Source organism: Gavialis gangeticus, unplaced genomic scaffold (assembly GCF_001723915.1).
Source record: "Gavialis gangeticus isolate Ggan-Ray unplaced genomic scaffold, GavGan_comp1, whole genome shotgun sequence".
Lineage (NCBI taxonomy): Eukaryota > Metazoa > Chordata > Crocodylia > Gavialidae > Gavialis > Gavialis gangeticus.
The window spans coordinates 11,190,471-11,213,505 of NW_017729009.1; the positions used below are offsets into that span (position 1 = coordinate 11,190,471).

General features: G+C 54.5%; 1 protein-coding gene across 2 annotated transcripts; it reads left to right on the forward strand.

Moving 5' to 3' along the window:
• The first annotated feature begins 218 nt into the window (after positions 1-218).
• On the forward strand, positions 219-17,770 carry LIME1 (Lck interacting transmembrane adaptor 1). 2 transcript variants are annotated; one of them, XM_019510053.1, is made up of 6 exons: positions 219-516; positions 8,936-9,094; positions 9,920-9,971; positions 10,667-10,754; positions 11,112-11,569; positions 15,667-17,770. In XM_019510053.1, exons 2-6 carry the CDS (start codon positions 8,973-8,975, stop codon positions 16,087-16,089), a joined length of 1,143 nt encoding a protein of 380 aa, XP_019365598.1. In that variant the 5' UTR covers positions 219-516; positions 8,936-8,972; the 3' UTR covers positions 16,090-17,770. The 2 variants fall into 2 exon arrangements, with proteins under 2 accessions (XP_019365598.1, XP_019365597.1); XM_019510052.1 differs by lacking the exons at positions 219-516; positions 8,936-9,094 and having other exon boundaries at positions 9,290-9,971.
• The last annotated feature ends 5,265 nt before the right edge of the window (positions 17,771-23,035 follow it).

The window sequence follows — 23,035 nt, forward strand, 5'->3', positions numbered from 1 at the left end:
GGGGGTCGGGCTAGAAGATCTACTAGGTCCCTTCCGACCCTAAATCTATGAAACTATCTATGAAGCTATCTGCTCAGGTCCCTTCCGACCCTAGAAACTATGAAACTAAGAATGGTATAAAATGAGGTCAAGTACAACTGAACAGTCAGCAGGGTGTGCTCTCGCTGAGCCCATCCTGCAGCCAGCTTTCTGCAAAAACAAAGTTGAGAGAAAGCAAAAGCAGCATACAAGTTAGTGAAATGATGCTTCTGCAGGCCAGGAAATGAGCTGTGGTATCAGACTGCCTGGTATAGGCTCAGAGGTGTCTCGCTGTGGACTGGAAAACAGCACTGAACAAAGCAGCAGCAGCAGAGGTGCATGATCAAGCTGTTTGAAAAGCTCCAGAGCATGCAGTTAGGAAGAGCCCCTCGCTGCTGAATAAAGGCAGCAGAGAGTAAGAGCAGCCAAGAGGGTCTGGTTCTTTGACAGAGAAGAGGACATGGATGGATTTCTGCCTAGCTTCTGAATTTGTGCCAAGTAAGTGCTATGGGTTTATTACCAAGTGCATTTGGGTAGCTGGAAAGCATTGCAGCTTTTGTATTTGCACATTAACGTTCCACATGTAGTAAGTGCAGCGTGAATGCAGCTGGTTGAACTAGAAAGGTGAGATTCGTGCTCTGTGGTTTAGCACTCGTACCTCAAAGTGCCAGGCAGGTTACTTACACTTCAATTAGTCAGCTGGGCAGAGGAGCTGGGTCGTGGTCCATAGTTGGGTGAGGAAGTGTACTGGGGACTGATTAATGTCCTTGTGTATGAAATGCTGAGTTAGGAGTCAGTACCTAGTACCTCAGAAAAAAGGAAAAAAAAGTCCCTTTCCTTCTTGGGGTGAGCCACCTCTTGAAGAAATAAGGTATTGTCAACCACAATGCTGCAACTGAGGCTGTGTTAGAGGGATGAGGACTGATCAGGGAAGTAACAGCATATGTCAGGAGCTCTAATGGCATTGCCGTGGTGCTAGGAAGAAGGCCAAGGTAGGCAAGTGAGTGACTGGAGTGACTACCAGGCATTTTGCAGTAAATGCACTCAGCTAGCTAAAGGCCTACCTTTCTGCAAGTAAAAAGGACGACAACTCCTGCTGGTACCAGTGTCTTGTGACCCGGCGTTCTCTCTAGCAGGCCTGGCTGCTACTTAAAAGTGAATTTCTCTGCCGAAGCAAGCGTGTGCTCTCAGCTAGTGGATGGAGAGTGGGATTCTGATTTTGAGTCTTGAGATTTCGATCGGTTTCCCCTGGTGTGAAGAGGGTGCTGGGCAGTTCTGGGAGTGCAGCCTGCAAAGACAAGCCGAGTGCCCTGGCAAACCCCACCCTCCTCACGCAGGGCACCCTACACTAGGAAGAGCACTGTGTCCACCCTCCTTGCCACTCTGAGCCTTTCCTAAATCCAGGGCACTGTTCAACACGTCAGAAATTTCTCCATCCTCGTAGACAGTGAAAGCTGCTACGAAGCCTGCCCCGCTTGGCTTGTCTGTTGTTGAGTTGCCAGTGGTGAGCTCCTGCCATCCATGCACATCTGAAATGGGATGTTTTTGCTGCTTAGCCTCCCCTGACAGCATCCTGGGCAGCCTGCAGCTCTCCCTGGATTCGCTGCCATTACAGTGTTTTGTCCAAATCTCAGCAAGTAGAAATAACCCTTTTCTGTCCAGATAAACCCTCTAAAATAGCAAAAAGCTTTTGCCAATTACTGCCTTGCTAAAGATGGCTAGTGGTGACCAACCCATACTCTTGTTCCTCTTCCCTTCCAGAAATTGGGAGGTTTTTTGGACTCCTCTCTTTCATCCCTTTATAGAATTTAAAGCTGGAGGGAGGGACCATTGGGTGATCTAGTTTGACCTGTAAAACCATCCATACAATTCCATGGTATGGTGACTTTTGTTTCATATGATTATGCAGCTTGGCTGATAGATTTAAGCTCCAGCCTGTGGTCACTGTTCTGAAGTAACAGCAACAAAACCTAGGGGAGACAAATCAGCAAAAACAGACTGTTTTTGTATCTGACACCTGCCATCATTTGGGTTCCCTCATTAATTCTCACCAGTCAGGACTGCGTGTGTGTCCTAGCAGGTGCATGCATTTGCTGATCAAAGCCATCCTGGCCTGTAAAGCTCTCCTGGCAGGTAGTACTGTCCGCTGTTAGTGCTTACCTTAGAGAACAGCTCTAGGTTTGGGGGCCCAGTAACTTTATTGGCAAGGAGCTTAATTTCACATTTCAGAAAGTCTGTCTGAGCCTCCATTGTGCAATGTCCCAGTCAGCCCACTGGTCCTTGTGCAGGTGGTTAGCCTGGCTGACTTCAATGAGGCTGCTTGAATGCAAAACTATTGCCTGTGCAACTCAGGGTAAGCAGAGTCAGGTACTAGATTAATTCATAGTCCATGGCACCAACCACTGCATCCCAAAGGAGACTTCTGACAAGTGTACGTATTGTGCTGGTCTAACCTACTCTGCAGTGTTTGTCCCCATGCTCCCCAGGTATGGCCAGCATATTCTTCTTATTTTTATAAATCATACATTCCATAAAAGAGCAGAGGAAAAAATTATAATTGTCTAGTTGGGAGGGGGAGTAGGGGTTAAAAAGGTTTTATTGTTACCATTTGGTGAAATCCTTGTCCTGGGCCCTAGTTGATAGTCCTCAAGGCAGTGCAAATACCTGACTAACAAAAAGGTCTGGGGAATTGGCCCCTTCCTGTTACCCATACACTCATATTGACTCATTCATGCTTGTACATGGATGCTGGGGCCTGTATCTGTACTGGATGGTCCCTGTTTAGCAAGCTGCTTGTAAAACATGAGAAGAGTTAGAAAGGCAGCTATTCAGCAAACAAGAATAACAATAATAATGTAATAAATAATCTGTAGAGTGCACCTAGTACCATGTAGTTTATAAAGCCAGAAGGGACCTACTGACATTGCAAGGTTCTGAGAGCTGGTGTCTCTAGCTAGTCACCCTTTCTTCAGCTTTCCCCTTCCCCATCCTTGCATGAACGGCAGCTGCAATGATGGGTGGCGGACTTCAGTTATGCCCTTCCTTCTGCATTGGGGTAGGCCAACCTCTAGACCATTTTGCAGCGTGTGGACAAGCTGATGAGGAAAGAGGATGGTGGAGAGTATTGGCTGCTTTGTGAGCAGTAGCTCTGCTTTGCTGAGTCCTCTGGGGAAAGGGCTGTTTCATAGTTTCTAGGTTTCATAGTTTCTAGGGTCGGAAGGGACCTGAGAAGAGCATATAGTCCGACCCCCTGCCATGGCAGGAAAGAGTACTGGGGTTAAACAACCCCAGCAAGGTGTTCCATGAAGAGCCCCAGAAAATCTGCCTCTTCCATACAATCACAGACAATGAGGACCAGAAGGGACTTCAGGAGGTCACATCTAATCCAACCCCCTGCTCCAAGCAGGACCAGCCCCAGCTACATCATCCCAGCCAAAACTTTTTCTACCTGAGTCTTAAAAACCTTCAAGGATGGAAATTCCACCACTTCTCTGGGTGGTTTGGGGGCCAGGCACCTGAAAGACTTTGGGGCATGTGTTGTCTTAGTTTTACGCCTCTTAGCAGACTATCTAGGGCTCTTGGCTTATGTACGTGACTTGCAAGCTTGGATGTGGGAGGAAAGTGAGTCACAGAAAAGTCAGACCAGAGCTGACTTTATTTTCCATATTTTAGCACTAAGCAAAATGATTGCATGAAAGGTAAGCGACTTGCCCAGGGAGACCTATGGAGTGAGAAGCTTGAGGACCTGCTGGGGCATTGGCTGCCCTGTTCCCTGGCCAGGGAGCAGGAGCCTAAGATAGGTTGGATCCCACAAACAGGCCCAGTGTGTGGTTTGGCTCCTTCGAAGCTCATCAGCCCGCCATGAACGTGACTTTTCTCTTTGAAGGTGTCGAAGGCAGAGGGTCGCACTGAGAGGCGGCTTTTTCTTTTTTTCTTTTTTTTGCACAGGAAAACAGGTGAAACCTCAAAGACAGTTGATCGTTTTCCATTCTGGTGCAATAGCACGAATGTGACGCGAAGCTGCCACCCCACAATCTTCCTGCAAAATACGCCTGCGGCAGAGCAGCCCCAAAAGACAGTGGCACTGTAAATGCTCCCAGCCAGGGCACGTGATGGCTGAATCTACTCTCGCTGCTTGGCTGGGACCGAGGAAAGGCTTGGCACTTCCCCAGTCCCTTCTGCAGTTGTGTAAGCACCAGGGCTGGCACCCACTGCAGCTGTCTGGGGCCTGATCCTTGTGGGAATTGGCTGAGGGCAGTGATGCTACAGCAGTGTGTAGATGGGGAGAATCCTGCCCCCAAGCTGGTTCCATCTTCTCTGCGCTATCTCAGGCAGCTGCACCTGGGCCCTAACGGGGCAGGGTTGGCTGTGGTGGAAATGGTGCCAATGCCAGCCCTGGCTGACTAGCAGCGCTCCACCCACCTTCCTCTGCCTGGTTCCTCTGTTCTTTGGCCTGAGAATGGCTTGATCCAGACTTACTAATCCATGCTGCATGCTGGTACGATGGCTTCACCAGGGCCATTTCCCCTATTCGTGGTGCTCATGGGCACCAAGCTAGAGCCCTGCTGTCAGGATGCAGCTTATGCCTTTTAGAAGCTAGGGCCCTGCATGGACTGGGGACAGCAGCAACGTCCTCTCTTGCGTCATGGGGTGGCTTTCCAGCTGCGGCAAGGTTCGCTGCTTCGTGCACAGCTCTGCAAGCTTCTCTTGCAGGCTGCCAGCAGTGGAGGATACCACAGCAAGCATGCCTGGGGGGTGACAGGCAGGATGGAGGGGGGCTGTGGCTTGCTTGTTCATGCACAGAGTGCATCTGATACAGGGCAGCACAGGAAACCAATGGTGCTGATAGAGGGAACAGAAGCCAAGGTAGAAAGGCAGGAGAGGTGACACTTGTGCCCTCCACACTAGCCCCCTAGCCTCTCCCACAACTGCATGACGGGCATTTGCTGGGGCAGCAATGGGGCTTGAACACTGGTCAGAGTCCTGCGGCTGGACAGCAGGCAGGCAATCGCTGGTTCTACGATAGCTCCTTTCCCAGATGGACCAGCGTGCCTTCTTCCTAGGCCTTGGGAGAACAGCCCAGCATCCTCCGGGCAGATGAGGACTGTGCCTTTATGGGCCAAGCTTCCCCAGCAAAGCCTGGACAGGGCCTTACAGCTGCTCAGCTGCTTGGAACTGGGCACACAATAAATAGCAAGTACCTGGAACACCAAGGCCAGATCCAAGTAGGTGTTCCCGTCCATTTCAATGCACCTAGCGACCTAAATGCTGACTTGGAGCTGGCTCCATGTCCCGTGAGATAACCACCTGCTGTCCTGTGCCCCTGGCCCAGGCTCTGCTGATGCCAGCAGCGCTGCACCCTCTCCCCCCAGCCCTGAATCAAATTTGTTCTAGGCTTTGTTCCCTTCTGCCATCCACTGTGGGTCTTGGGGTGCTGGCAAGCACTGCCCAGCAAAGCTCAGGAGTTCCCGGCCCTGGTTCTGTGCCCCGGTGCGGTCCCTTACGCTCTGAGATCCCCAGAACCGCTCCCCTGCCATACCCCCCTGGAGCAGCCCTGGCAGAGAGCTGGGGCTGCAGGAGGAGCAAATGCAAACCCCTCATGGTTTCCTGTGAGCTGAGTCATTGCCTGTTTGCCTCCTGTTCCTGCCTGCCCCACAATCTGAGCCTGCTGCTATCGCTGCTGGAGGAGTTGAAAATGAGCTGCAGGGTGGTCTCAAACCCACCTGTCCGAGCCTGGTGCTTCCACTAGCCCCCACGCACCCAGAGACGTGAGAGCAGGTGTGTTGGGCTGTGGGGCTGGAGGGGGAAGGTTTAGGAGGAGGAACTGGGAGATGTGGACGTGTTCAACACAGAAGGGGCTTAGCGATGAGCTAAAGCCCCTCTGGTCCCAGCAGGATTTGGCTGCTAAGAGGCCATCCACCTGGTGTGCCCGTAGGAGCTTATTGGGGTGTCCGGTTATGATGCTAAAGAGTCTCTTCCTTGTTCCAAGGGTCTGTGGGAGATGCTGGTGTTGGAGCCAGGCACCCGTGGCAGTACATAGGGAGACTGCGCATGGTACTCAGTTCCTTTCATGCCCTTGCAGAGGCCTGCAGCAGGCTCATTGCAGGGTGGAAGATGTGCCCTAGCCAGGTGGCATGGACAGCAGGCCAAAGCCAATGTCCTGGAGCTGGAAATGCAAGTGCCAGGACACCCTCGTGCAATGGTTTGGACTTTCCCTCGGGAGTTCTTTGGCGGTATCGTGGTTCCTAATTTTGCTTTGATCTGAGAACCAGGCTAGGGGTTATTATTAATGTTGTGTTTCATCCCATCCTCTGCCCTTCATCTATTGCTTTTCTGGTTCTAATAGCATGACTCCAGGAGCTGGGGCTTCCAAAGGCACCAGCCACAGCCAGACTTGCCGTAAAACAGAGAGATCAGGTTAGATGAACACTTGGATGAGATGGTTTTGAACAGAGCTGCTCCTACCTGGAGCAGGTGTTGGACTAGATGACTTCTGGAGGCCCTGCCCGCCCTCTGTTTCTGTCATTCTCCCGATCATATCCACGACTGACTGGTTATCAACTGCAGTGTCGTGTCACAGATGATTCCCGTGAGATTTTGGCTAGTTTGAGAACCAAACTCTCAAGACCAGCTTGCATGATCACAGCTGGGTTTCAGCTTTGAATCCTCCCACCTCGCTAAAATGAAGAGGGGATGCCACGCTCGCAGCCCAGCTCTCTAAAAGCTGCCTTATTCATTTGGCTCTAGTCACCATTAATAAATTGCCGATATACCAAACTGAAACCATGCCTCCCATCTCCATCTATGAGTCTGCTGGGTCTCAGCCAGTGAGTACCAACATGCTATTCTACTCTCTTGTTTTCCCCTTCTGCCTTCCCCCCTCCCTATCTTTTTCTGCTTTTCTCCCTTCATTCCTTCCAGCAGATGATGTCACCCCAGGAGCAGATGGGTTTCAGACTCCTGCACCCATCTAGCCACGGACACCTTGCTCGAACTCCATCTGAGAGCACTCAGACCCTAGAGCCAGGCCCCAGGATCGCAAGAGATTAAACCATAATATCTGCAGTTCTTTCTCTTTGCTCCTGTGGTGTTTGAGCCCAGAGGGACACAGGGCTGCATTGCCAGGATTTCCTTGATGCCTGCGTGAGCTTTGTTTATGAATGCATTTGCACTATTAATTAAATAATAAATGAGGCATGATTTGCCATGAATAACATGGCTCCAGGAGCTGGGGCTTCCAAGAGCCAGGCTTGCTGTAGAAACGTGGGCAAGCAGCGCCAGAACCCAGTGGGGCTCTGCCAGGCACGTGAGGTTTCTGCTTTGGCTCCGGGGAAGGTTGCAGCAGCCCCTTGGAAGCAAGGGATGCATCTCAGAGAGGGCTCTGCTTTTCAGGAGGGGGAGACGATCTGTCCTCAAGGGGCCTGGCCCTAGGGCTCATACAGGCTTGCGTCTCGGTGCTGCAAGGGGTGTTTCGCAGGCATGCGGGAGAGTTCAGTGAGGGGGAGCTGAGTTCAGCCCTGGCCTAGGAGAAAGGAGATCCAGGTCCAGGTACAATGACAGCCCCATTTAAAAGCAGCGCTTGGCTCCCAACCGTCCACCCAGGAGCACTGCTGATTTGGCTCTTGATTGACACCCTCTGCCAGCAACCCCTGCAAATTTCTGGTGGCTTCTTCAGCAACGCTTCTGCTGGCACGCTAGATGAGAGGCAAATCTCTTGTGCATCTTGTGGCTGGAGACCTTGCATGCTGCTGTCTTCAGCAGACTCCACCTGCCACCGAATCAACCTCCCTGACCCTGGTAGCTGCAGGGAGAGGTGCTGGGGTAGGAGCAGGAGACCAGCATAGCTGCAAGGCGCTGACATCCCATTCACACTGGAAAGAAGCGGTCTCAGGTGCATATTCAGCTTAAACTCTTGTTTCAAGCATTGCAACCAGGTGGTCCCATTAATACCTGCAGAAAGGTGGGTCGTGAGCATGGCTATGTTCCAGCCAAGTGCTTGTTACGATGCTTCTGTACCTCGGGGACTGCAGAGAGCATGTGGTCTGCTCACGGCCACGCTAGGAGTTGAGGCAGAGAGTTACAGCAGATCTCAAACTACACGTGAGTCAACAGCAGGATGCTGCTGGGAAATTAAAGGTATTTCTTATTCCAGGTCCTATTAACAGGACTAAGACAAAGGAGGTAATGATTCCTCTCTGCTCAGCACTGGGAGGGTCTCTGGATGCAGCGCGGTGCCCAGTTTTGGGCAGCGTGCTCTGAGGAGGTAACCACATAGGAAAGAGTCTAGGAGTGATGAGCATGGGCAGAGGCTTGGAAAATGGCACCTGTGAGGAAAGACTGAATGAATTGGGTTTATTTTCCTTAGAGAAGACGAGAATGATGGGAGGCACAACAAGCCTTACTATTCCCGTTATGGGAAGGGCAGTTGTAGAGAGCCCGGGGCTCCGCTGTTCTCTGTACCCACCAGGGGACAACAAGGAATTGGCTTCCTCTACAGCCCAGGTGATTTGGGGTAGATATTAGGAGAGCTTTTCTAACTCTAAAGAGAGAAGTGCTGGGACGAGCGATGTAGGGAGGATGAGGAACGCGCTTATTTGCAGTGCTTAAGAAAAGGCAGAAAACTGTCCAGGCTGGCCCATGTAGTCTTCATCCTGCCTCAGAGCCAGGGGCTGGGCTGGATGATTTTGATGCATCTTCCAGCCCTGTGCTTCTGTGATTCTGTAGCACCTGCGAGTTCTCAGACCCCAGCATCACACTCAGTGTGCGAGACCGTGCAGCCTCCTTGCACCAGTGCCTTCCACATGGGGCTAGGCTAGCACATACCCCATGCAATCCCAGGTGTCCCCCAAGCCCTTCCCGGGGCTGTGAAGGGACCTGCCATCTGCCTTCTCCCTGATCATCTCTTTTCTCTTTGCAGAGCTTGGCCTGAAGCAGGATTCGAAGTGGCTCCTGCTATGGCTCCGCTCCCTGGTGAGGGGGTAGCCAGGCCCCATCTCTCTCCCATCAGTGCCCTGCTGGCCGTGGCTCTCCTGGGAGTCCTGGTCCTCCTCTCTGCCCTGTGTGCTGCCTGCCGAAGGTATGGGCTGACTCGTAGCATAGACCCTGACCCACGGGAAAACAAACCGTGGGATTCCCACCCCTCTCCACCCTCAGACAGGTCTGCCGTGTTTAATTCTGCCCTGCTAGCTGTCGTACTGAGTTGGGCTGGTTGCACCAAGGAGATGCCCTCCAGAGTCTTCTGCAGTGCCCGGTACGTGCTGGGACCAGGCTCTGGGCACTTGGCTGGGGCTGCGTGAGTGCCCGTGCAGCTCAGAGCCTCTGCCTGCAGCCCAGCACGACAGGCCACATGAGGGAGCCCCCATGCCTGGTTCCCAAGGAGCTCTAGGGACGTGATTCTCAGCCAGGGTGCTGCAGCGCTGTTGGCCATGCAAACATGGTTCACAAGATAAACCCAGAGGTTTCCCACTGGAATCTGCAGCGTTAAACCTCGGCTGACCTGCAGCGGTCTTCCTGACTTCTTTGCAACAGACTAATTGCTCCACTATTGTTCTGCAGTCAAAAATGGAGTGAAAACTCGGTGCTGACATTTTCTGAGGGGGCCCTTGAGTCTCTCCCAGAGTGCCTCGAGTTTATCGAGGGGTGCCTTGAGCCGAAAATGGTTGAGATGAGAACCACTGCTCTAGGGCATCCAGGCCATGGCATGCTCCAGGGACGCAAATCATGCCCTCCGCCGTTCCTCCCCAAGGCCCATCACATCAGATCTGTTCCCCAGGCAGGAACAGAGCCCAATGCACTGCCCTAGCTATGAGCAGAGCCAAGTCACGTGCCAGTGTTGCTCACACCAGCTGCGTATTGTGTGCCCCCCTGCCCCTCTCCACCTTGACCCCACTTCTCATTGCAGGAAAGGCAAGAAGAAGAAGGTCCTGCCAGATGGGGTAAAGCTGATAAATGAGGTGAGTGTATGCGATGCCTTGATAAGCTACAAGTCACGTGGCAAGCAGCGAGGGCCAGTGCAGATGGGTGGCATGAAGGGGGTCCAGGAGGGCATTAGGGATGGGCTGTTTCTCAGCCAGCATCTGTCATAGGAAGCACCTGAACGAGAGGTCTTGGAGCCTTGCCCTGTAAGGGGCTGGCTCAGCCTGGGCTGGGGGAGATGCAGGGGTGTAGGCCACCTGGAAGGCTCCAATAAGGAGCCCTTAAAGACAGAGGGGGAGCAACTTTCATGCCCGGAAAGAGCAGCTTGTTGGAAAGAGCATGCTGGAAGAAGCCAAAGAGAGGACCTCCTTCAGAGCGGTGAACGTGAGGGGCCTCAGGGCCGTACTGCACGGCTGAGAGCCGGGTTATGTCGGCTGTGGCATGTTCCAGTGTCCAGGGGGAAATGGAAAGCTAAGAGGAATTGAACTGCATGAGCAGAGGGGCTGCAGGGTCCTGGCCCAGGCGCCAGAGAGCTCCACCAAGGCATCCTTCTGGACTTAGGATCCTGGATCCCGGTTACTGAGCCCCTGGTGGGTGTTGCCCCCCTTGTTGCTGTTTGTCTAGCCACACGGAGCAGCTTGGGGAGGGCTGGGGGGTTGTGCAGGGCAGCGGTCAGGGCGTCCCTGATGCCATGGTGGCGGTTACAACCGGACATGTCCTTCTTCCTTTACAGTCTCTGCTGAGGCAGACACAGCTCCGGTCACTCAGTAAATCGGACACCAAACTGCACGAGCTCAACAGGGTGAAGCTGCAGAAAGACAGTGAGTCACTGGGAGATCCGAGCCACCGAGAACAGAGAGATCCCGTTGTTCTGCACCGGGAGCATGCTGGGGCCCGTGCCGGGAGGGCAGTTCTGCCTGCCAGGGCACGGTGGTGCTCCCAATGACCTAGCAAGAAGGGCATCCCCATGTGCCGCAGCATGCCTGCGGCGTGCCAGCAATCACCAGCCAACCCAGGCTGGCCATGGGGGTGACCCGCAGTGGCATGAGCCATTGCACTGGCTGCAGGCTGTAAACAGGGAAGCACGTGGTTTCAGCTGAAAGGGGCTGAGCAGGGAGTTATTCTGGGTGCCTTGAAAGGCAAGCCATGCCCTCACACCCTTTCTCTTTTCCTCGCAGGCCACAGGCCTGTCAGCATGGATTTCCTCTGCACGTCTGGGGCTTCAGGTGAGGGAGAGAGCTCCATGAACAGCTCAAGCATCAGCATCAGCGTCCTGCTGCGCAGAGAGCTGCCCCGAATCCCCCTGCCCCCCTCTTCTGCTGAGACCCCGAGCCCTGACCAGACCTACTCCAACTTGGTCTTCTCTGCTGCGCGGAGGCCAGCCCCGGAGACGCTGTATGAGCCTGTGGTGGCAAAGCAGGGAGCACCGCAGCTGGTGCCCAACTTGGCATCCTCCACCGAGGCCGCCTCTTTGGGCAGTGAGGGCAGAGTGGTGACAGCTGATTATGCCTGCGTCCGCAAAGTGAAGAAACCCCAGCCAGAGCCATGCGAGGTGACGCCGGGCGAGTCCTCCCAGAAGCCTTCGGACGGGCTCCCAGGCTGGGGAGGAGCTGCCTGCAGCCCCCCGACAGCAAAGGTACGGAAGCATCCAGCACTTTTCCCAGGCTGTCCACGACCAGGGCAGTGGGAGCCGTGACTGCTGGGTGCAGGTTGTAGTTATTGTCTCAAATGGATGCCTGGAGCTGGGCTGGCTGGGATCCAGCCCCTCATCTTCCCCAAGGCTCAGGATGAAGGGCTGTGACTGGGGCTGTCCTCAGCTACAGAGGGATAGTGCCAAGCAAGGCCCAGTAAGTCAAATGCTCTGCAAACACAGCACTCCCTGCCCTGGAGAGCCCGCGGGAGCCAGCAAGTGTCTGTGTCCTGCAGCAGGTAGGGGTAGAGGATAGAGCAGGGTCCTCTTGGATCTATGACTGTTGCTGGTATTGGGTGGGGATAGAGGGGCAAATGGGTCTCCCCACAGAGGTGCGCATCTGGCTGGAGGAGACATCATGCCCTTGTATCACTTAGCCACATCACCCTGATACCTGCTAGATTGGGAGGGGGTGGTGTTTGGGCCACGCTTTGCCATGTCCCTTCCATTTGACCCGGCAAGTGAAGTATATTCAGAGTGCAGAGACGGTACCCGGGGACATGGGCAGTCAACAATACTGTGCACAGGACAGGCTAAAGCTAGTGGCATGGAGCACCTGAGCTTGTCCCCCAGACTAAAGAAAACCAGACCTCAGGGTCAGCTGGCAAAGAGGCTGGCGGAGAGGCGTAGTCTGCTTTGAGGTTGGCCTCTCGCCCCTAGCTCAGTCAGTCTAAGAAACAGCGAGCAGACCGTGGTCTTCCCCTGAAGGAGGAGGAAGCCAGAAGCTCATGGTGGCTTTCAAGAGCTCTGCCTGGGCTTGAAGCAGAAGGATCCTAGGTAAGTAACACTTAAGACCTTTCAAGGCCCAGGGGCTGAGAACAGCATGTGCTGGCTTAGGAAAGGTATGTGTGGATGTTCATGCAGGTCAGGAAACATGAGCCTTGATTTCAGGCTCCTCCATCAGATGTAGCCTCCCCTCCTTGCCTGCGCTCCAGAGAACAGGGCTCTCGCTGCCCCTGCTCTCACTCAAAGCCTGGGCGAGGGCTGGTGAGTCTCCTTGTAGGAAGATCCCAGATCTCGCCCACCAAACAAGCACAGTCAGGTTGGTGCTGTTCCAGGCCCATTCAACCCTCTGCTCCTGTGAATGCATCCCTGGCTCTGGTGCTCTGATCTGCCTTCTCCGCACGTGCAATGTGGGAAGAAGGGGGTTTGCATTGCTGTTAGGGTGGGATTAGGCAGGATTTGGGGGCTAGATTTTTTCACCGGTGTTTGGGAAGGACATGAAACCATTTATCTTGTCTGGGCTGCATTGCACAGACATCTGCTGAGCTGGAGAGTAGCTTATCAGAGGAGTTCAGGAACCAAGCTGCTTGCAGAGGATCTGCCGGCAGCAGAGTCCAAGGGTTCACTGCAATCCCTCTGACAGATCTCGCCAAGAGATCCCTGGGGCATTGCACTGCTCACTCAGGGTTGGACCCACAGCCCAACCCCAAGACTTTCCTCTGAGCTTGGGTCTGGTCCTTAGGGGATTTGACTCATCTGGGGCTGGTGGAGGGAGTGGAAATGGCTTCCACCACGGTGAACATTTTCCCGAGCATCCTCTGCCTAGGTTGGTCGATGCAGCTCTGGTGGTGGAGCATCCTCCCAGCAGTGCCTGCTGGCACGTGCTGTGGCCCTGCCTGCCTTGCCTCAGCTTTCCTGAACAACTAGAGCGTGAGAGGCCTGAAGGAATCCCATCACTTCTACCCCTCTGTCCTCTCTGGGGACTTCCCAGGCTCTCAGTGGGGCCCCTGCAGAGAATGGTTGTCTGATGGGTTTCCCTACTCAGGCTGCCTCTTAAGCATGCCTACTAGTTAGAATACAGTTGTTTAAAGTGGCCTGCTCTCCACTGTATCTGTCCAGGGAGAGACCCAGCCCTTGTCAGCAAAGGTGGCGAGCATTTACATGGCAGTGTTAAGAAATATGGTGGTTTCATACCATTAACCTGGAGTCGGAAGCTGCGCGCAGATGGATTCCCCAAACCATCCCAGCATGGACCAGGTCATCCATCCCAGAGACTCCACCACTAGACATGATGCAGGGGTATAATCTCACCCTGCAGCAGAGAAATTACTGCCAGAAATTCATTTTTGGCCTGATCAGCAGGTTCTGCCTTACTGGCTCCTGTCTGGGCACCACAGACCTTCCTCGGTCTTAATCGGGGGTCAGGAAAACACTTGCATTGCAGGTCTGAGACCTCTGCAGTCAGGTCAGTGCATGGAGCCCTACCTCCTAGAGCACCTGGAAGAGGAGGAGTTGCCTGTGGTACAGATGGAAGATCGAGAGGGTAGAACCGGAGCGGGAGGCTGGTGCTCTCCTGATGAAGGTGTTGGGGTAGCCGCAGCTTCTCTCCTGACCAGGTGCTTCCAAACAGAAGGGCTAAACCTTCACCGGGTGCTTTGCAGGAAACCTTTCCCTTGGTCTTTGGACTTCTGGGTGCTGCTTCCAAGAACAAAATCTCTTCCCACAGCTTTCAATGGGCTTGAACATCAGTGAAACCAGCACAGTCTTCATGCTTCGTGTCCAGACACCTTGGAGAATGGCTGATCAACCACATCCAGGCCCCATGGAAAGGATTTTCTTGCTTTTAGACACCTCCTTTTCCCAGTTCATTAGCAGTGGCAGCACCGGTCCATAGGCCAAGAGTAGGTCTGGCTTCCTTTGTAGTAGGGAGAGTGAAAAAAAATGGATGCAGTTGCCTGGAAAGTATCATCTTCTTTTTCATTTGAAATCAAAGTGGCAAATTACCACGTGCTAATGTTGCAATGGGGGAAGGATCTCTTTGTTTGCAAAAACACTCCTCAAGGAACAACCTAAATTGGCTGTCGCTTCACTGTCTGAAAGCCAGACAATGGCAAGGCATGTGCTCAGAGCCTTGTTCAGGCCTTCTGGGTAGTTGTATCTGCTAAAACATATTGCAGAAACCCTGGTTGGAGGCTTCTGCTCCAACCCAATCTGAGGGAGAGGACCCCCGCTTACTAATGGGGTGCTTTGTTTCGTGACAAGACTGATGAACTGTTCGAAAGGATCCGGGATCCGCAGTGAAACCAGTGGGTCTCTAAAAGACCCTGCTTAGCTTGCCTTCAGACATCCTCCATGGTGGTGGTCTGTCCTGTCCCAGGTGTGTCCTTGTCAGCACCAGCAGCATTTTCATGGACAAAGTCACCGCAAGTATATTGCAAAATGAGCCATAAATGCACAATTCCAGTGCTGGCCTGGATCCAGAGGAGTCCTGAGCACTTGCTCCGGTGAAGGCGTTCGGGTCCTTGGGTGCAGTGAGCAGCCGCAGCAGTGCATCACGTGCTCATAGATAAGTAATCTGTCTTTGTGCATGCAGCAGACAAGACGTGTATGGAAGGATTGGTTAATGTTTATCCTGCCGTAAAGGACCCGGTTCCACACTGGGACATCAGGGCGCTCTTAATGCAGCTTATGAACCTCTGCAGCTGTGCTCACAAGTGGGTTGTCCTCGGTTCCAGCTCTGTAATAAGGCAGCTTCTCCAACAGCCAGAACAGCAGGCAGACGGGATGGCACGCTCTAAGCCCACCTTGCCTGCCTGCCCTTCTCTGTCTCTCATGGGGGTATGGTTGCGCTTCCAACTAGCTTTAAGTTCCTTCCTAGGCCGATCTCTGAATATTATCCAATCTTGATCAAAATGATATCACTGTGTCAATCATGAATATGAATCCATATCAATCAGGCAGGCTGCTGGTTTCCTTCTCCCAAAGTCCCACTTCAGGGAGGGGCTTAGCACGTCCTCCTGCAGAGGCACAGAGAGCGCAGGTGAGCGGGAGCAGGTCCTTCTTTACAACCAGGTGTTGCCTGCTGTGACTGGGCCTAGCTCAGCCAGGTGTGACTGTAGCTGCTTGTGTTTCCACACCATGTCCCCAGTCTCTTGCACACACACGTGCGCACACACACATGCGCACACAGACTGACCTGCTCTGCATGGAGCCCAGAGAGGTGATAAAGCAAGAGCACAAGTCAGAGGTGGGAAAGCAGGCAAGAGCCTCGTGCTGCTGTTGTCTGGCACCTGCCATTAACCACGGCTGTTCTCTTGCAGGTGGAGGAAATGTACTCAACGGTGTGCAAGGCTGGCAAGAAGAAAGCCCAGGACTCCCCGTCTGCAGGAAGGGCTGCTGCGGACGTGGGTCCCGGAGACCACAGCTGGCCAGCGGCATGCCAGGAAGAGGGCGTCAGGGCAGGGTACCCATCCACCCTGGCTTGCCCCTTGCTCATCGAGCCCTGCTACGAGTCTGTCGATGAGCGCCCCTGGGCCAAGCGTGGGAGCAGCTCAGCCCCGGATCCAGACTATGCAGAGGTTGATGCCAAGTGGAAGAAGTCGGAGAGAAAGAGCAGGTCTCCCAGGAGCTGCCCCAGCGAGAACTTCTATGAAAGTGTCAGTGACCTGTGGGAGGGGGAGGCGAGGAGAACAACTACCACAAAGGTCCACAATGGGTTGGAGGTCTTCATCACGGACTTATAGCCCCTCTCACACAGCTGCCCCCTTCCTGGCAGCCCCAGGGCAGCCCCTCTGCACTGCCATAGAGACCTCCAGCTGCCCTGCAGTTCAGCCATCCAGCAAGGTACCACAGGGAAGTCCAGCCTTGTTCTGCAAGCTGTAATCCCTTTGGTGCTTTAGGGCATGCACCCATCTCTGACTTTCCTGGAGAGAGACTATCCCATGACTGCTCTCAGCTTCCTCTGAAGCAGCTGGTGCTGGCCCCTTCTGGGGGCAGGAGACTGGTCTGGATGGGAGTGTTTGGGTTGATGCTTCTTGGGGTTTGTGTCCATTTTAGAGGGACGTGGACCCCCAGCTCAGGCACCTGCCCTGCCTGTGACTTGAAGCAGGGTCTGGAGAAGAAGAGTGTAGAAACCTAGTCTAGGAAAGGGGCAGCTGAGTTCCTAAGGACGCTTCCTTCTACATTGTACTCCACCCTTGTAAGCTTATTGTTCTGTCTGTTATAGCCGGCAGGCTCACACTGCCATAACTGAGATACCCAGAAGCAGAGCAGTCTGGATTACCTGAGAACGTGCGTTCACGTGATACAGGCGTCTGTCTGTTTCTTGTGAGACGTGACGGCCCCCTGTCCAGGCCACCCACCTCTGATTATGGGCTGCCCAGAGAGATCACAATTTGTGGTGCTAATTGCACGGTGAAGCCAAGGTTTGCCGGGTCTCTGTGTCACACTGGAGAGTGCAGGGGATAGCCAGAGCCAAAAGGGGTGCAGTGCACAGAGATTGTCACACTAGGGCAGGGGACCTCCCGAGGGAGGTGGGGCCAGCTCACTGCAGGTCCCAGGGCATGGGGGAAGGCATTGCAAGGGAATTCACTTGGCTACAGCCTCCTGCAGACTTCTGTCCCTCTGGGAGCTCACCCTGAGTTTCCTGAGTGATAAAGCCCTGCACGGGGACACAGGGGCCAGAGCTGATTTCTAGCTTGACCATTGAGTGATTAAGGAAACATCACAGTTCAGTGCTTTCTCGTGCAAAACGGGAAGGATGTTCCTGGCCTCCAGTGCCAGGCACCTTGAGCAAGGCAAGAGACCTCCTAGGTCATCAAGTTGGTCCCTTGCAGGCAACAACGTCTTCTAAGCCTGTTTGCAAGCTCCGGACGGCTGGGGCGGGGGATGGTTGCAAGAGATGCAGGAAGCCCTCAGCCCTTGGCAGATTTCCTATCTGAGAAGCGCCACCGTCATATTGTTCAAGCCTGAGAGATTTTTTTTATACAGGAGAAAGTTCCTTGTAAACTTTCCCCTAACATGCTGACCTGTGTCCTCTTTTACTTACCCCTTGACTTTGTAACACCGGCAGCTGCCTATGGGGATGCTGCAGGTCCAATAAACATGACAGCGGGATCTGAAATGTGGTAGCCTGTTTGTGTTCCCAAAGCCATGCCGCTGCGGTGGCCTGGAGCCCTGATGTGGGATAGATTTCCCCCTGAAGCAAGCCCTGAATGCAGAGCGGAGCCGGAGGAACCAGGCCACGCGCTGCGAGGGGATCTGTGCCGTCTCCCAAAGCCTTGGGGCTGTTGTTTTCTCCGTCTGCGGGGAGGAACGATGACAGGATCTACCCGTTTCTGGTTCCACCGGTCTGATCATCTCCCGCCTTCCCCTGCGTTCGCTGGCTGTCAGAGTCCCTTGGTGTGCTGTGAGCTGCTGCCAGAGAGGCAAACCCCACTTATAATCCTCCCTCCTCCTCCACCGAGCACAATCACACCAGCCCCACTGTCCCTGGGGCCTGTCCGCGAACACGGGGCAGCTCAGGATTTTGCCCATGACGTTTTTATATATGAATACAGGTAAAGCTCTGCATTTCTCACCAGGGGCAACCTGCTTTGCCCTTTCATTGAGGACATTTTGCTGTCTCTCCGTACCACCTCCCAGGTAAGGGGCATTTCCTGATCCTTCCTGGAGGGAGATGGTCTGTGAGCTGGGCACACTTCTCCGTGCGTGAAAGAGCAAAGCTGGCAAGCCATTACCTTTCTTCCCACTGCTGGTAAGTCCTGAAGGTGCCACGGCCTGGACGCTCAGGCTGCTCCCCCTGGTTTGCACTGGGCATACGTATTTCCCTATTGCAGGCGCAGTCTGTGTGCCGTCGAAGCTGGAGGCTTACACGTTTGTACGCAGTTTGGGGTGTGCAGGTTTGCTATTCTCATTTCCAATCGGAGCAGGCACTTCCTGGGGAAGACGAAACGCATGTGGCAGAGCAGCGAGTGTGTTAATGCATCTTGTAAAATAGTCTTCTGGGGACTATACAAATGAGGAGAATTTGGGAATGCAGCTGAATGTATCCTCTGGGGCACATTGTCACGGGGATGGATCCACATATTGTCAGCTCATCCTACACTTCTTTCCATGAAGGGCAATGACCGATTACCCAAGCCTAGAGTGGTGGGTCTGTGCAACCACCAAAACAGCCGTGACCTTTACGACTTCTACCAACACCTCGGACTGAAACAGAAAAGGCAGCATGGGGTGAAGCAGGCGGAGAGCACGTGGCCCCAAACAATGCATAATCACCAACCGCTGCATTAACACCAGGGCTTGAAAAGCGGTACAGAAACTGAGCAGAAGATGAGCTCGCCCGATGCTGACTCCCATCACCACCCCGGCACATCCCTCCATTCACCAGCAAAGAAATCACCTGTCCTGTTTCTCTGGATCTGGCCCTCTGCCGAATCAGGCTCAAAGAATGACAGAAACAAACCACCCCCGACCCCAAATAAAAGCCACGCATTCAGCATGTTAAACCTAAAATGTCCCCGAGCCTGCAGCGTTCACGCTCTCTTTTTCACGTGCCTTTTTGTTGAGCGAATGCAGGATGCCAAACCACACAAGCTAGAGATACGAACACTTTACCAGACATCTAGTCCCACCCCCTGCCAGAAACAGTGCCCAGATAGCGGCCGCAGAGAACAGGCAGGTAATTGTGCTGTTAGCACGCTCTGCCTGCTAATGCCCCGAGCTCGACAGCGTGTGGCTACGGCGCTCAGCTGGGGCTTGGGAGAAACGAGCCGGGCTCCTGGCTCTGTCACCGAGTCGTGGTACAACCTGGGGCAAAGGAATTACCCGATTCCTTCCCATGTAAGATGTGCTTGTTCAGATGTGAAATATTTCTTCTAAAAATGGCCCGTGTGCCAAAAATAGAGTTTAAAAAGCTCGGATGTGCAGCATGGAGCAGCTGCATCCTTGTACGTGTGTCTTTATTGGATGCTTTCTTTCCTCTTTTAACTGACAGTCACAAAATGGGGGTGCATTTTAAACTCAGAGACATCTTCTGTTGGAAGGAGTAGGGTGACTTCCCTGTCCCGCAATGCCCTATGCACCCCTTCTCCCATTCTTTGTCCCTCTCATCTTTTAGGTTGGAAACTCTTTGGGGCAGAGACCTCTCTTTCATTGACACACCTAGGGGAGCCTGGATTTTGAGTGGGACCGTGCGCCCCTATTGCCATCCAAATGAAGGATAACACTGGGACCAAGCCATGTGCTTGAAGCTACCGAGTGGAGCCAACATCACGGGCAGCTGTTGTGCTGGTGTGGACACCACGGCTCTGTGCAGACGTCGTTCGGTGACCTCCTGGGAGCAATGTCAGCTTGGCCAGCTGAGGCTCTGGCTCTGTATTGAGCTGGTTGATTGGATGGCAAAGGTGGCCCATACTTTCAGCCAAAGCTCCCCGTGTCCAGGCCATACCTGGGGGCCCAGGGCTGCTACAGAAATGCTGCATTTAGGGTTGAGTTCCAGCGGTTGGGAACCTGCAGCCTTGAACATTTTGGCTTTCACACGTGTCAAAGCTCAGCTCTGATGTTGCTCTAAAATGCTTTTTTCTCCTCGTGAGTGAGTGGCCGGCCATGACGGGATGGTGTTGTCTGTAGAAGTGAGTGGGGCCTGGCTTCGAGACCCTTAGGAAGCTGGTTGGAGTTGATCAGATGCCCAGAGATGTTAAGTCCATAAAGAAACACTCGGGGGCTATGGAAAGCAGGACTCGGGTCCCATCTGCTGTTGGCAAAATGGACAAAAGGAGCCGAGGTCTCCATCTGGAGCCCCTCCAGATACACACGTGTCATTTGTCATGCATGGAGTTTGCCGGGGACAGGGCGGTCCGGCGCCCTGTGGACCATGGTGGTATCCAGGTGGGCTTGGAAACTGCTTGAATGACCTTGCTCAAGCCCACCTGCTGCTAAGGGGCCTGTGGAAAGGCAGCACGGTCTGGAGTATGAAACGTGCCTTGAGCAGCGAGTGCCCGAGCACAGGAGCTGCAGAGCGGGCGACGGGACACTGCGGGGCTGAGCATTTCTCCGTGGCTTCCCATGCAGCGAGGGGCCCTCAGCGCCTGAACACAGGACCTGTAGAAGCAGACCACTAGAAGAAATGAATGGGGCACAAGGTCGCAGCGGGGGCCATATGGGAGCAAAGCCTCCATCCCAGCTCCCTGTGGGCCTGCAGCCCCAGGCCCTGCACTCTGGGGGTGGGCGAGAAGGAGCTGTACTTTGATTTCAGGGGAATAAAGCAACGTGGAGGCTGCACACTGCAAAGGGGCTGGTGTGGCTGCCTCAGTGAAGCCCTGCCGGACCCCCGGCTCCCACAACGCACTGGGATGACGGCACTGCCTAGTGCAGCCTGGGGTCCTTCTAGCCCTGCTGAAGCAGGATCTTCTACCGGAAAACAGCATCCCAAGCCAGTTACCAGAACCAGCGCTCACGAGGGCTGGAGGAAAACCCCATCGCTGCAGCAAAGCCGCTGGGATTTTGGAAAGCCGAAATCACCGATTCTTGCTTTCAGCATCAGGGAGTCATTTGCCCCTCTCTTCTCTGTGCGATAAGGCGCAAAGCAGGGAGAAGAGGAGAGTCTAATCTCTGTCATGTGGCTTCATGCACAGATGGTCAGAAGGGGAAGGAGGATCTGAAGAATAACGGTGCCTGTGTGCACAGGGGCAGGGGCGGGGAGGGGCAACAACCTTCCCCTCAGCGCCGGTCTTGTGACTTTTCCTGACATGCCTGTTCCAGCCGATCATCGTGCTGGAAATGTCTCTGCATGGGGCAGCCGATCAGAAACCAGTGGCATCTGAGCAGAGACCTCGCAGGCCCCCAACCGCCCTGTTGGGCTTCCATCTGGGACAAAAAGCAGGGCCCTTGGCACCATTGTGGTCCTGCTGTCCTGGACCTCAGGCTTATTCCCCATGTCAGATTTTTTCTTCCTGGCCTGACAGCCCAGAAGCCAGTCCGGACGGACAGCAGAATGCAAGCTGGGCTTCACCGGAGACTGGCCTGGGTGAAAAGGAGCAGCGGCCCAGTTTCAGACAGGCACGGGTCTCGCCCCGAGCTGTTCATGTTCTTGGAAGAGAGAGAAGAGGGTTGCTTTGTCAACCCATCGGTGCTGCACACATGCAAAGGCTGGAAGGGCCAGGCGCCAGCCCAGGCCGAAGTGTCAGTGTCTGGACAGCGGCTCCGCTCTCCGCCACGTCCGAGAAGAAGAGGGACGATCTCGACGGTGCTGCCTCACTCCCACCAGGGCTGACAGCAGTTCTGCATCGCGCACTGCGCTGCTTTGAGCAGTGTCGTCGTGACGAGACGTCTCCCAAGCCCCCTCTGAGCCGCATCCTGAAAGGGAGGTGTGGGCTGCGGCACTGTCCTCCCCCGCGGTCTCACTGCGGGTCTCGTGGTGTTGGGTGTTTGCTGCTGAGGCCTCACTGCTGGAGACCTGTTATCCAGACTGCCGCTTCAGAGCAAGTTCCTGGCCCGGGTGGCTGCAGAGGACAGCTCGGGGGGGTGATAGAAAGCCTCGAAAAGGCACAAAGCAGGGAAAGACTTAAAGCAACCCCACAGTAGCTTAGGCAGTCCCAGCTTTGTGGGAGCCTGGTTCACCGGCAGGGGCTGGAGAGATGCACCTCCCTGCCTCCTACTGCAGCACCGCACAAACCCCACTCCTTCCGGAGCTGCTCTGGACAGTGCCCGCTGTCTGCCCCAGGACGCTTCCCCTTACAATCCAGGCCCTCCGGGCTCCCTGGGCTGCACTGTGGGGCCCGGTCCACGATGCCACGGGTTCCCCGGTCTCTGCTGCAGGCCTGGCCCCGGCTTGGGTCCTGCCTGGAGCCGGCCCCGTGCTTTCCACCAGGGGGAGTTCGGTGGCTTGCGGAGCAGCCCATGCAGCTCCTGGCGCAGGGCACCCGGGGGCCAGAGCTCCAGGGCAGGAGAGCGGGAGCAGACGGCTGCGGGACAGTGCAGTGGCCAAGGCTGGGGTGCAGCGGGGCGGTGCTGGGCACCCTGCTTTGGTTTTCAGATGGGCTTGTCTCTGTGCTGAGACCCAGTGGAGGGAGGCCGTTCTCAGGGCGCACGTCCCGATTCGGCTTGCAAGACAAGGGAGACGGGCCTCTGCCCTTTGGGGAGCGGACCGCACCTAGGCCAGGTGCAGGGCCAAGGCATGCAGAGGCAGGATGCGCAACAGGGGTCAGCGGGGAAAGAGGTCCCAGTTACGCTTGCCCCATCTCAGCGATGACCCTGGATGAAGGGGGAGGCACATGCATGGCCATCCTCTCCCGGAGAAGCAGGTCCCAGCCGGGGATCTCTCGCCGGGTCAGAGTACCATCCAGGAGCCCGCCTAGAGGGGCGCGGTAGCACCCAGCAGACCTTGGCCGCAGCCAAGACCCCTTGACCCCAGCGGACGAGGCGGGCCGGGCGTCTGTGCCACGGCTCTACGAGGCTCTTGTGAAACGACTGCAAACTACATTAGCTGCGATTGCATAATATTTAAATTGATTAAAAGAGCCAGCTCAGCATTTTTGTGTTAAAGATTAAACACAATTGGAAAGAAAAGGCAGCCTGAAAGCTGACACCCAGGGCCCAGCTGATAACAGCCCAGACTTGTTATTTCGATAATAATTTAAGGGGGGGGGAAGAGAGAGGCGTTGCTTTGCCAACCAATGGTGCATCGTT

Excerpts from the sequence above, each read along its gene's own strand:
- LIME1 (XM_019510052.1), top strand. The coding sequence starts at position 9,714 with ATGGCATGCTCCAGGGACGCAAATCATGCCCTCCGCCGTTCCTCCCCA. Across the intron at positions 9,972-10,666 it reads GGGTAAAGCTGATAAATGAG|TCTCTGCTGAGGCAGACACA; the intron begins GTGAGTGTATGC and ends CTTCCTTTACAG. Across the intron at positions 10,755-11,111 it reads GGTGAAGCTGCAGAAAGACA|GCCACAGGCCTGTCAGCATG; the intron begins GTGAGTCACTGG and ends TTTTCCTCGCAG.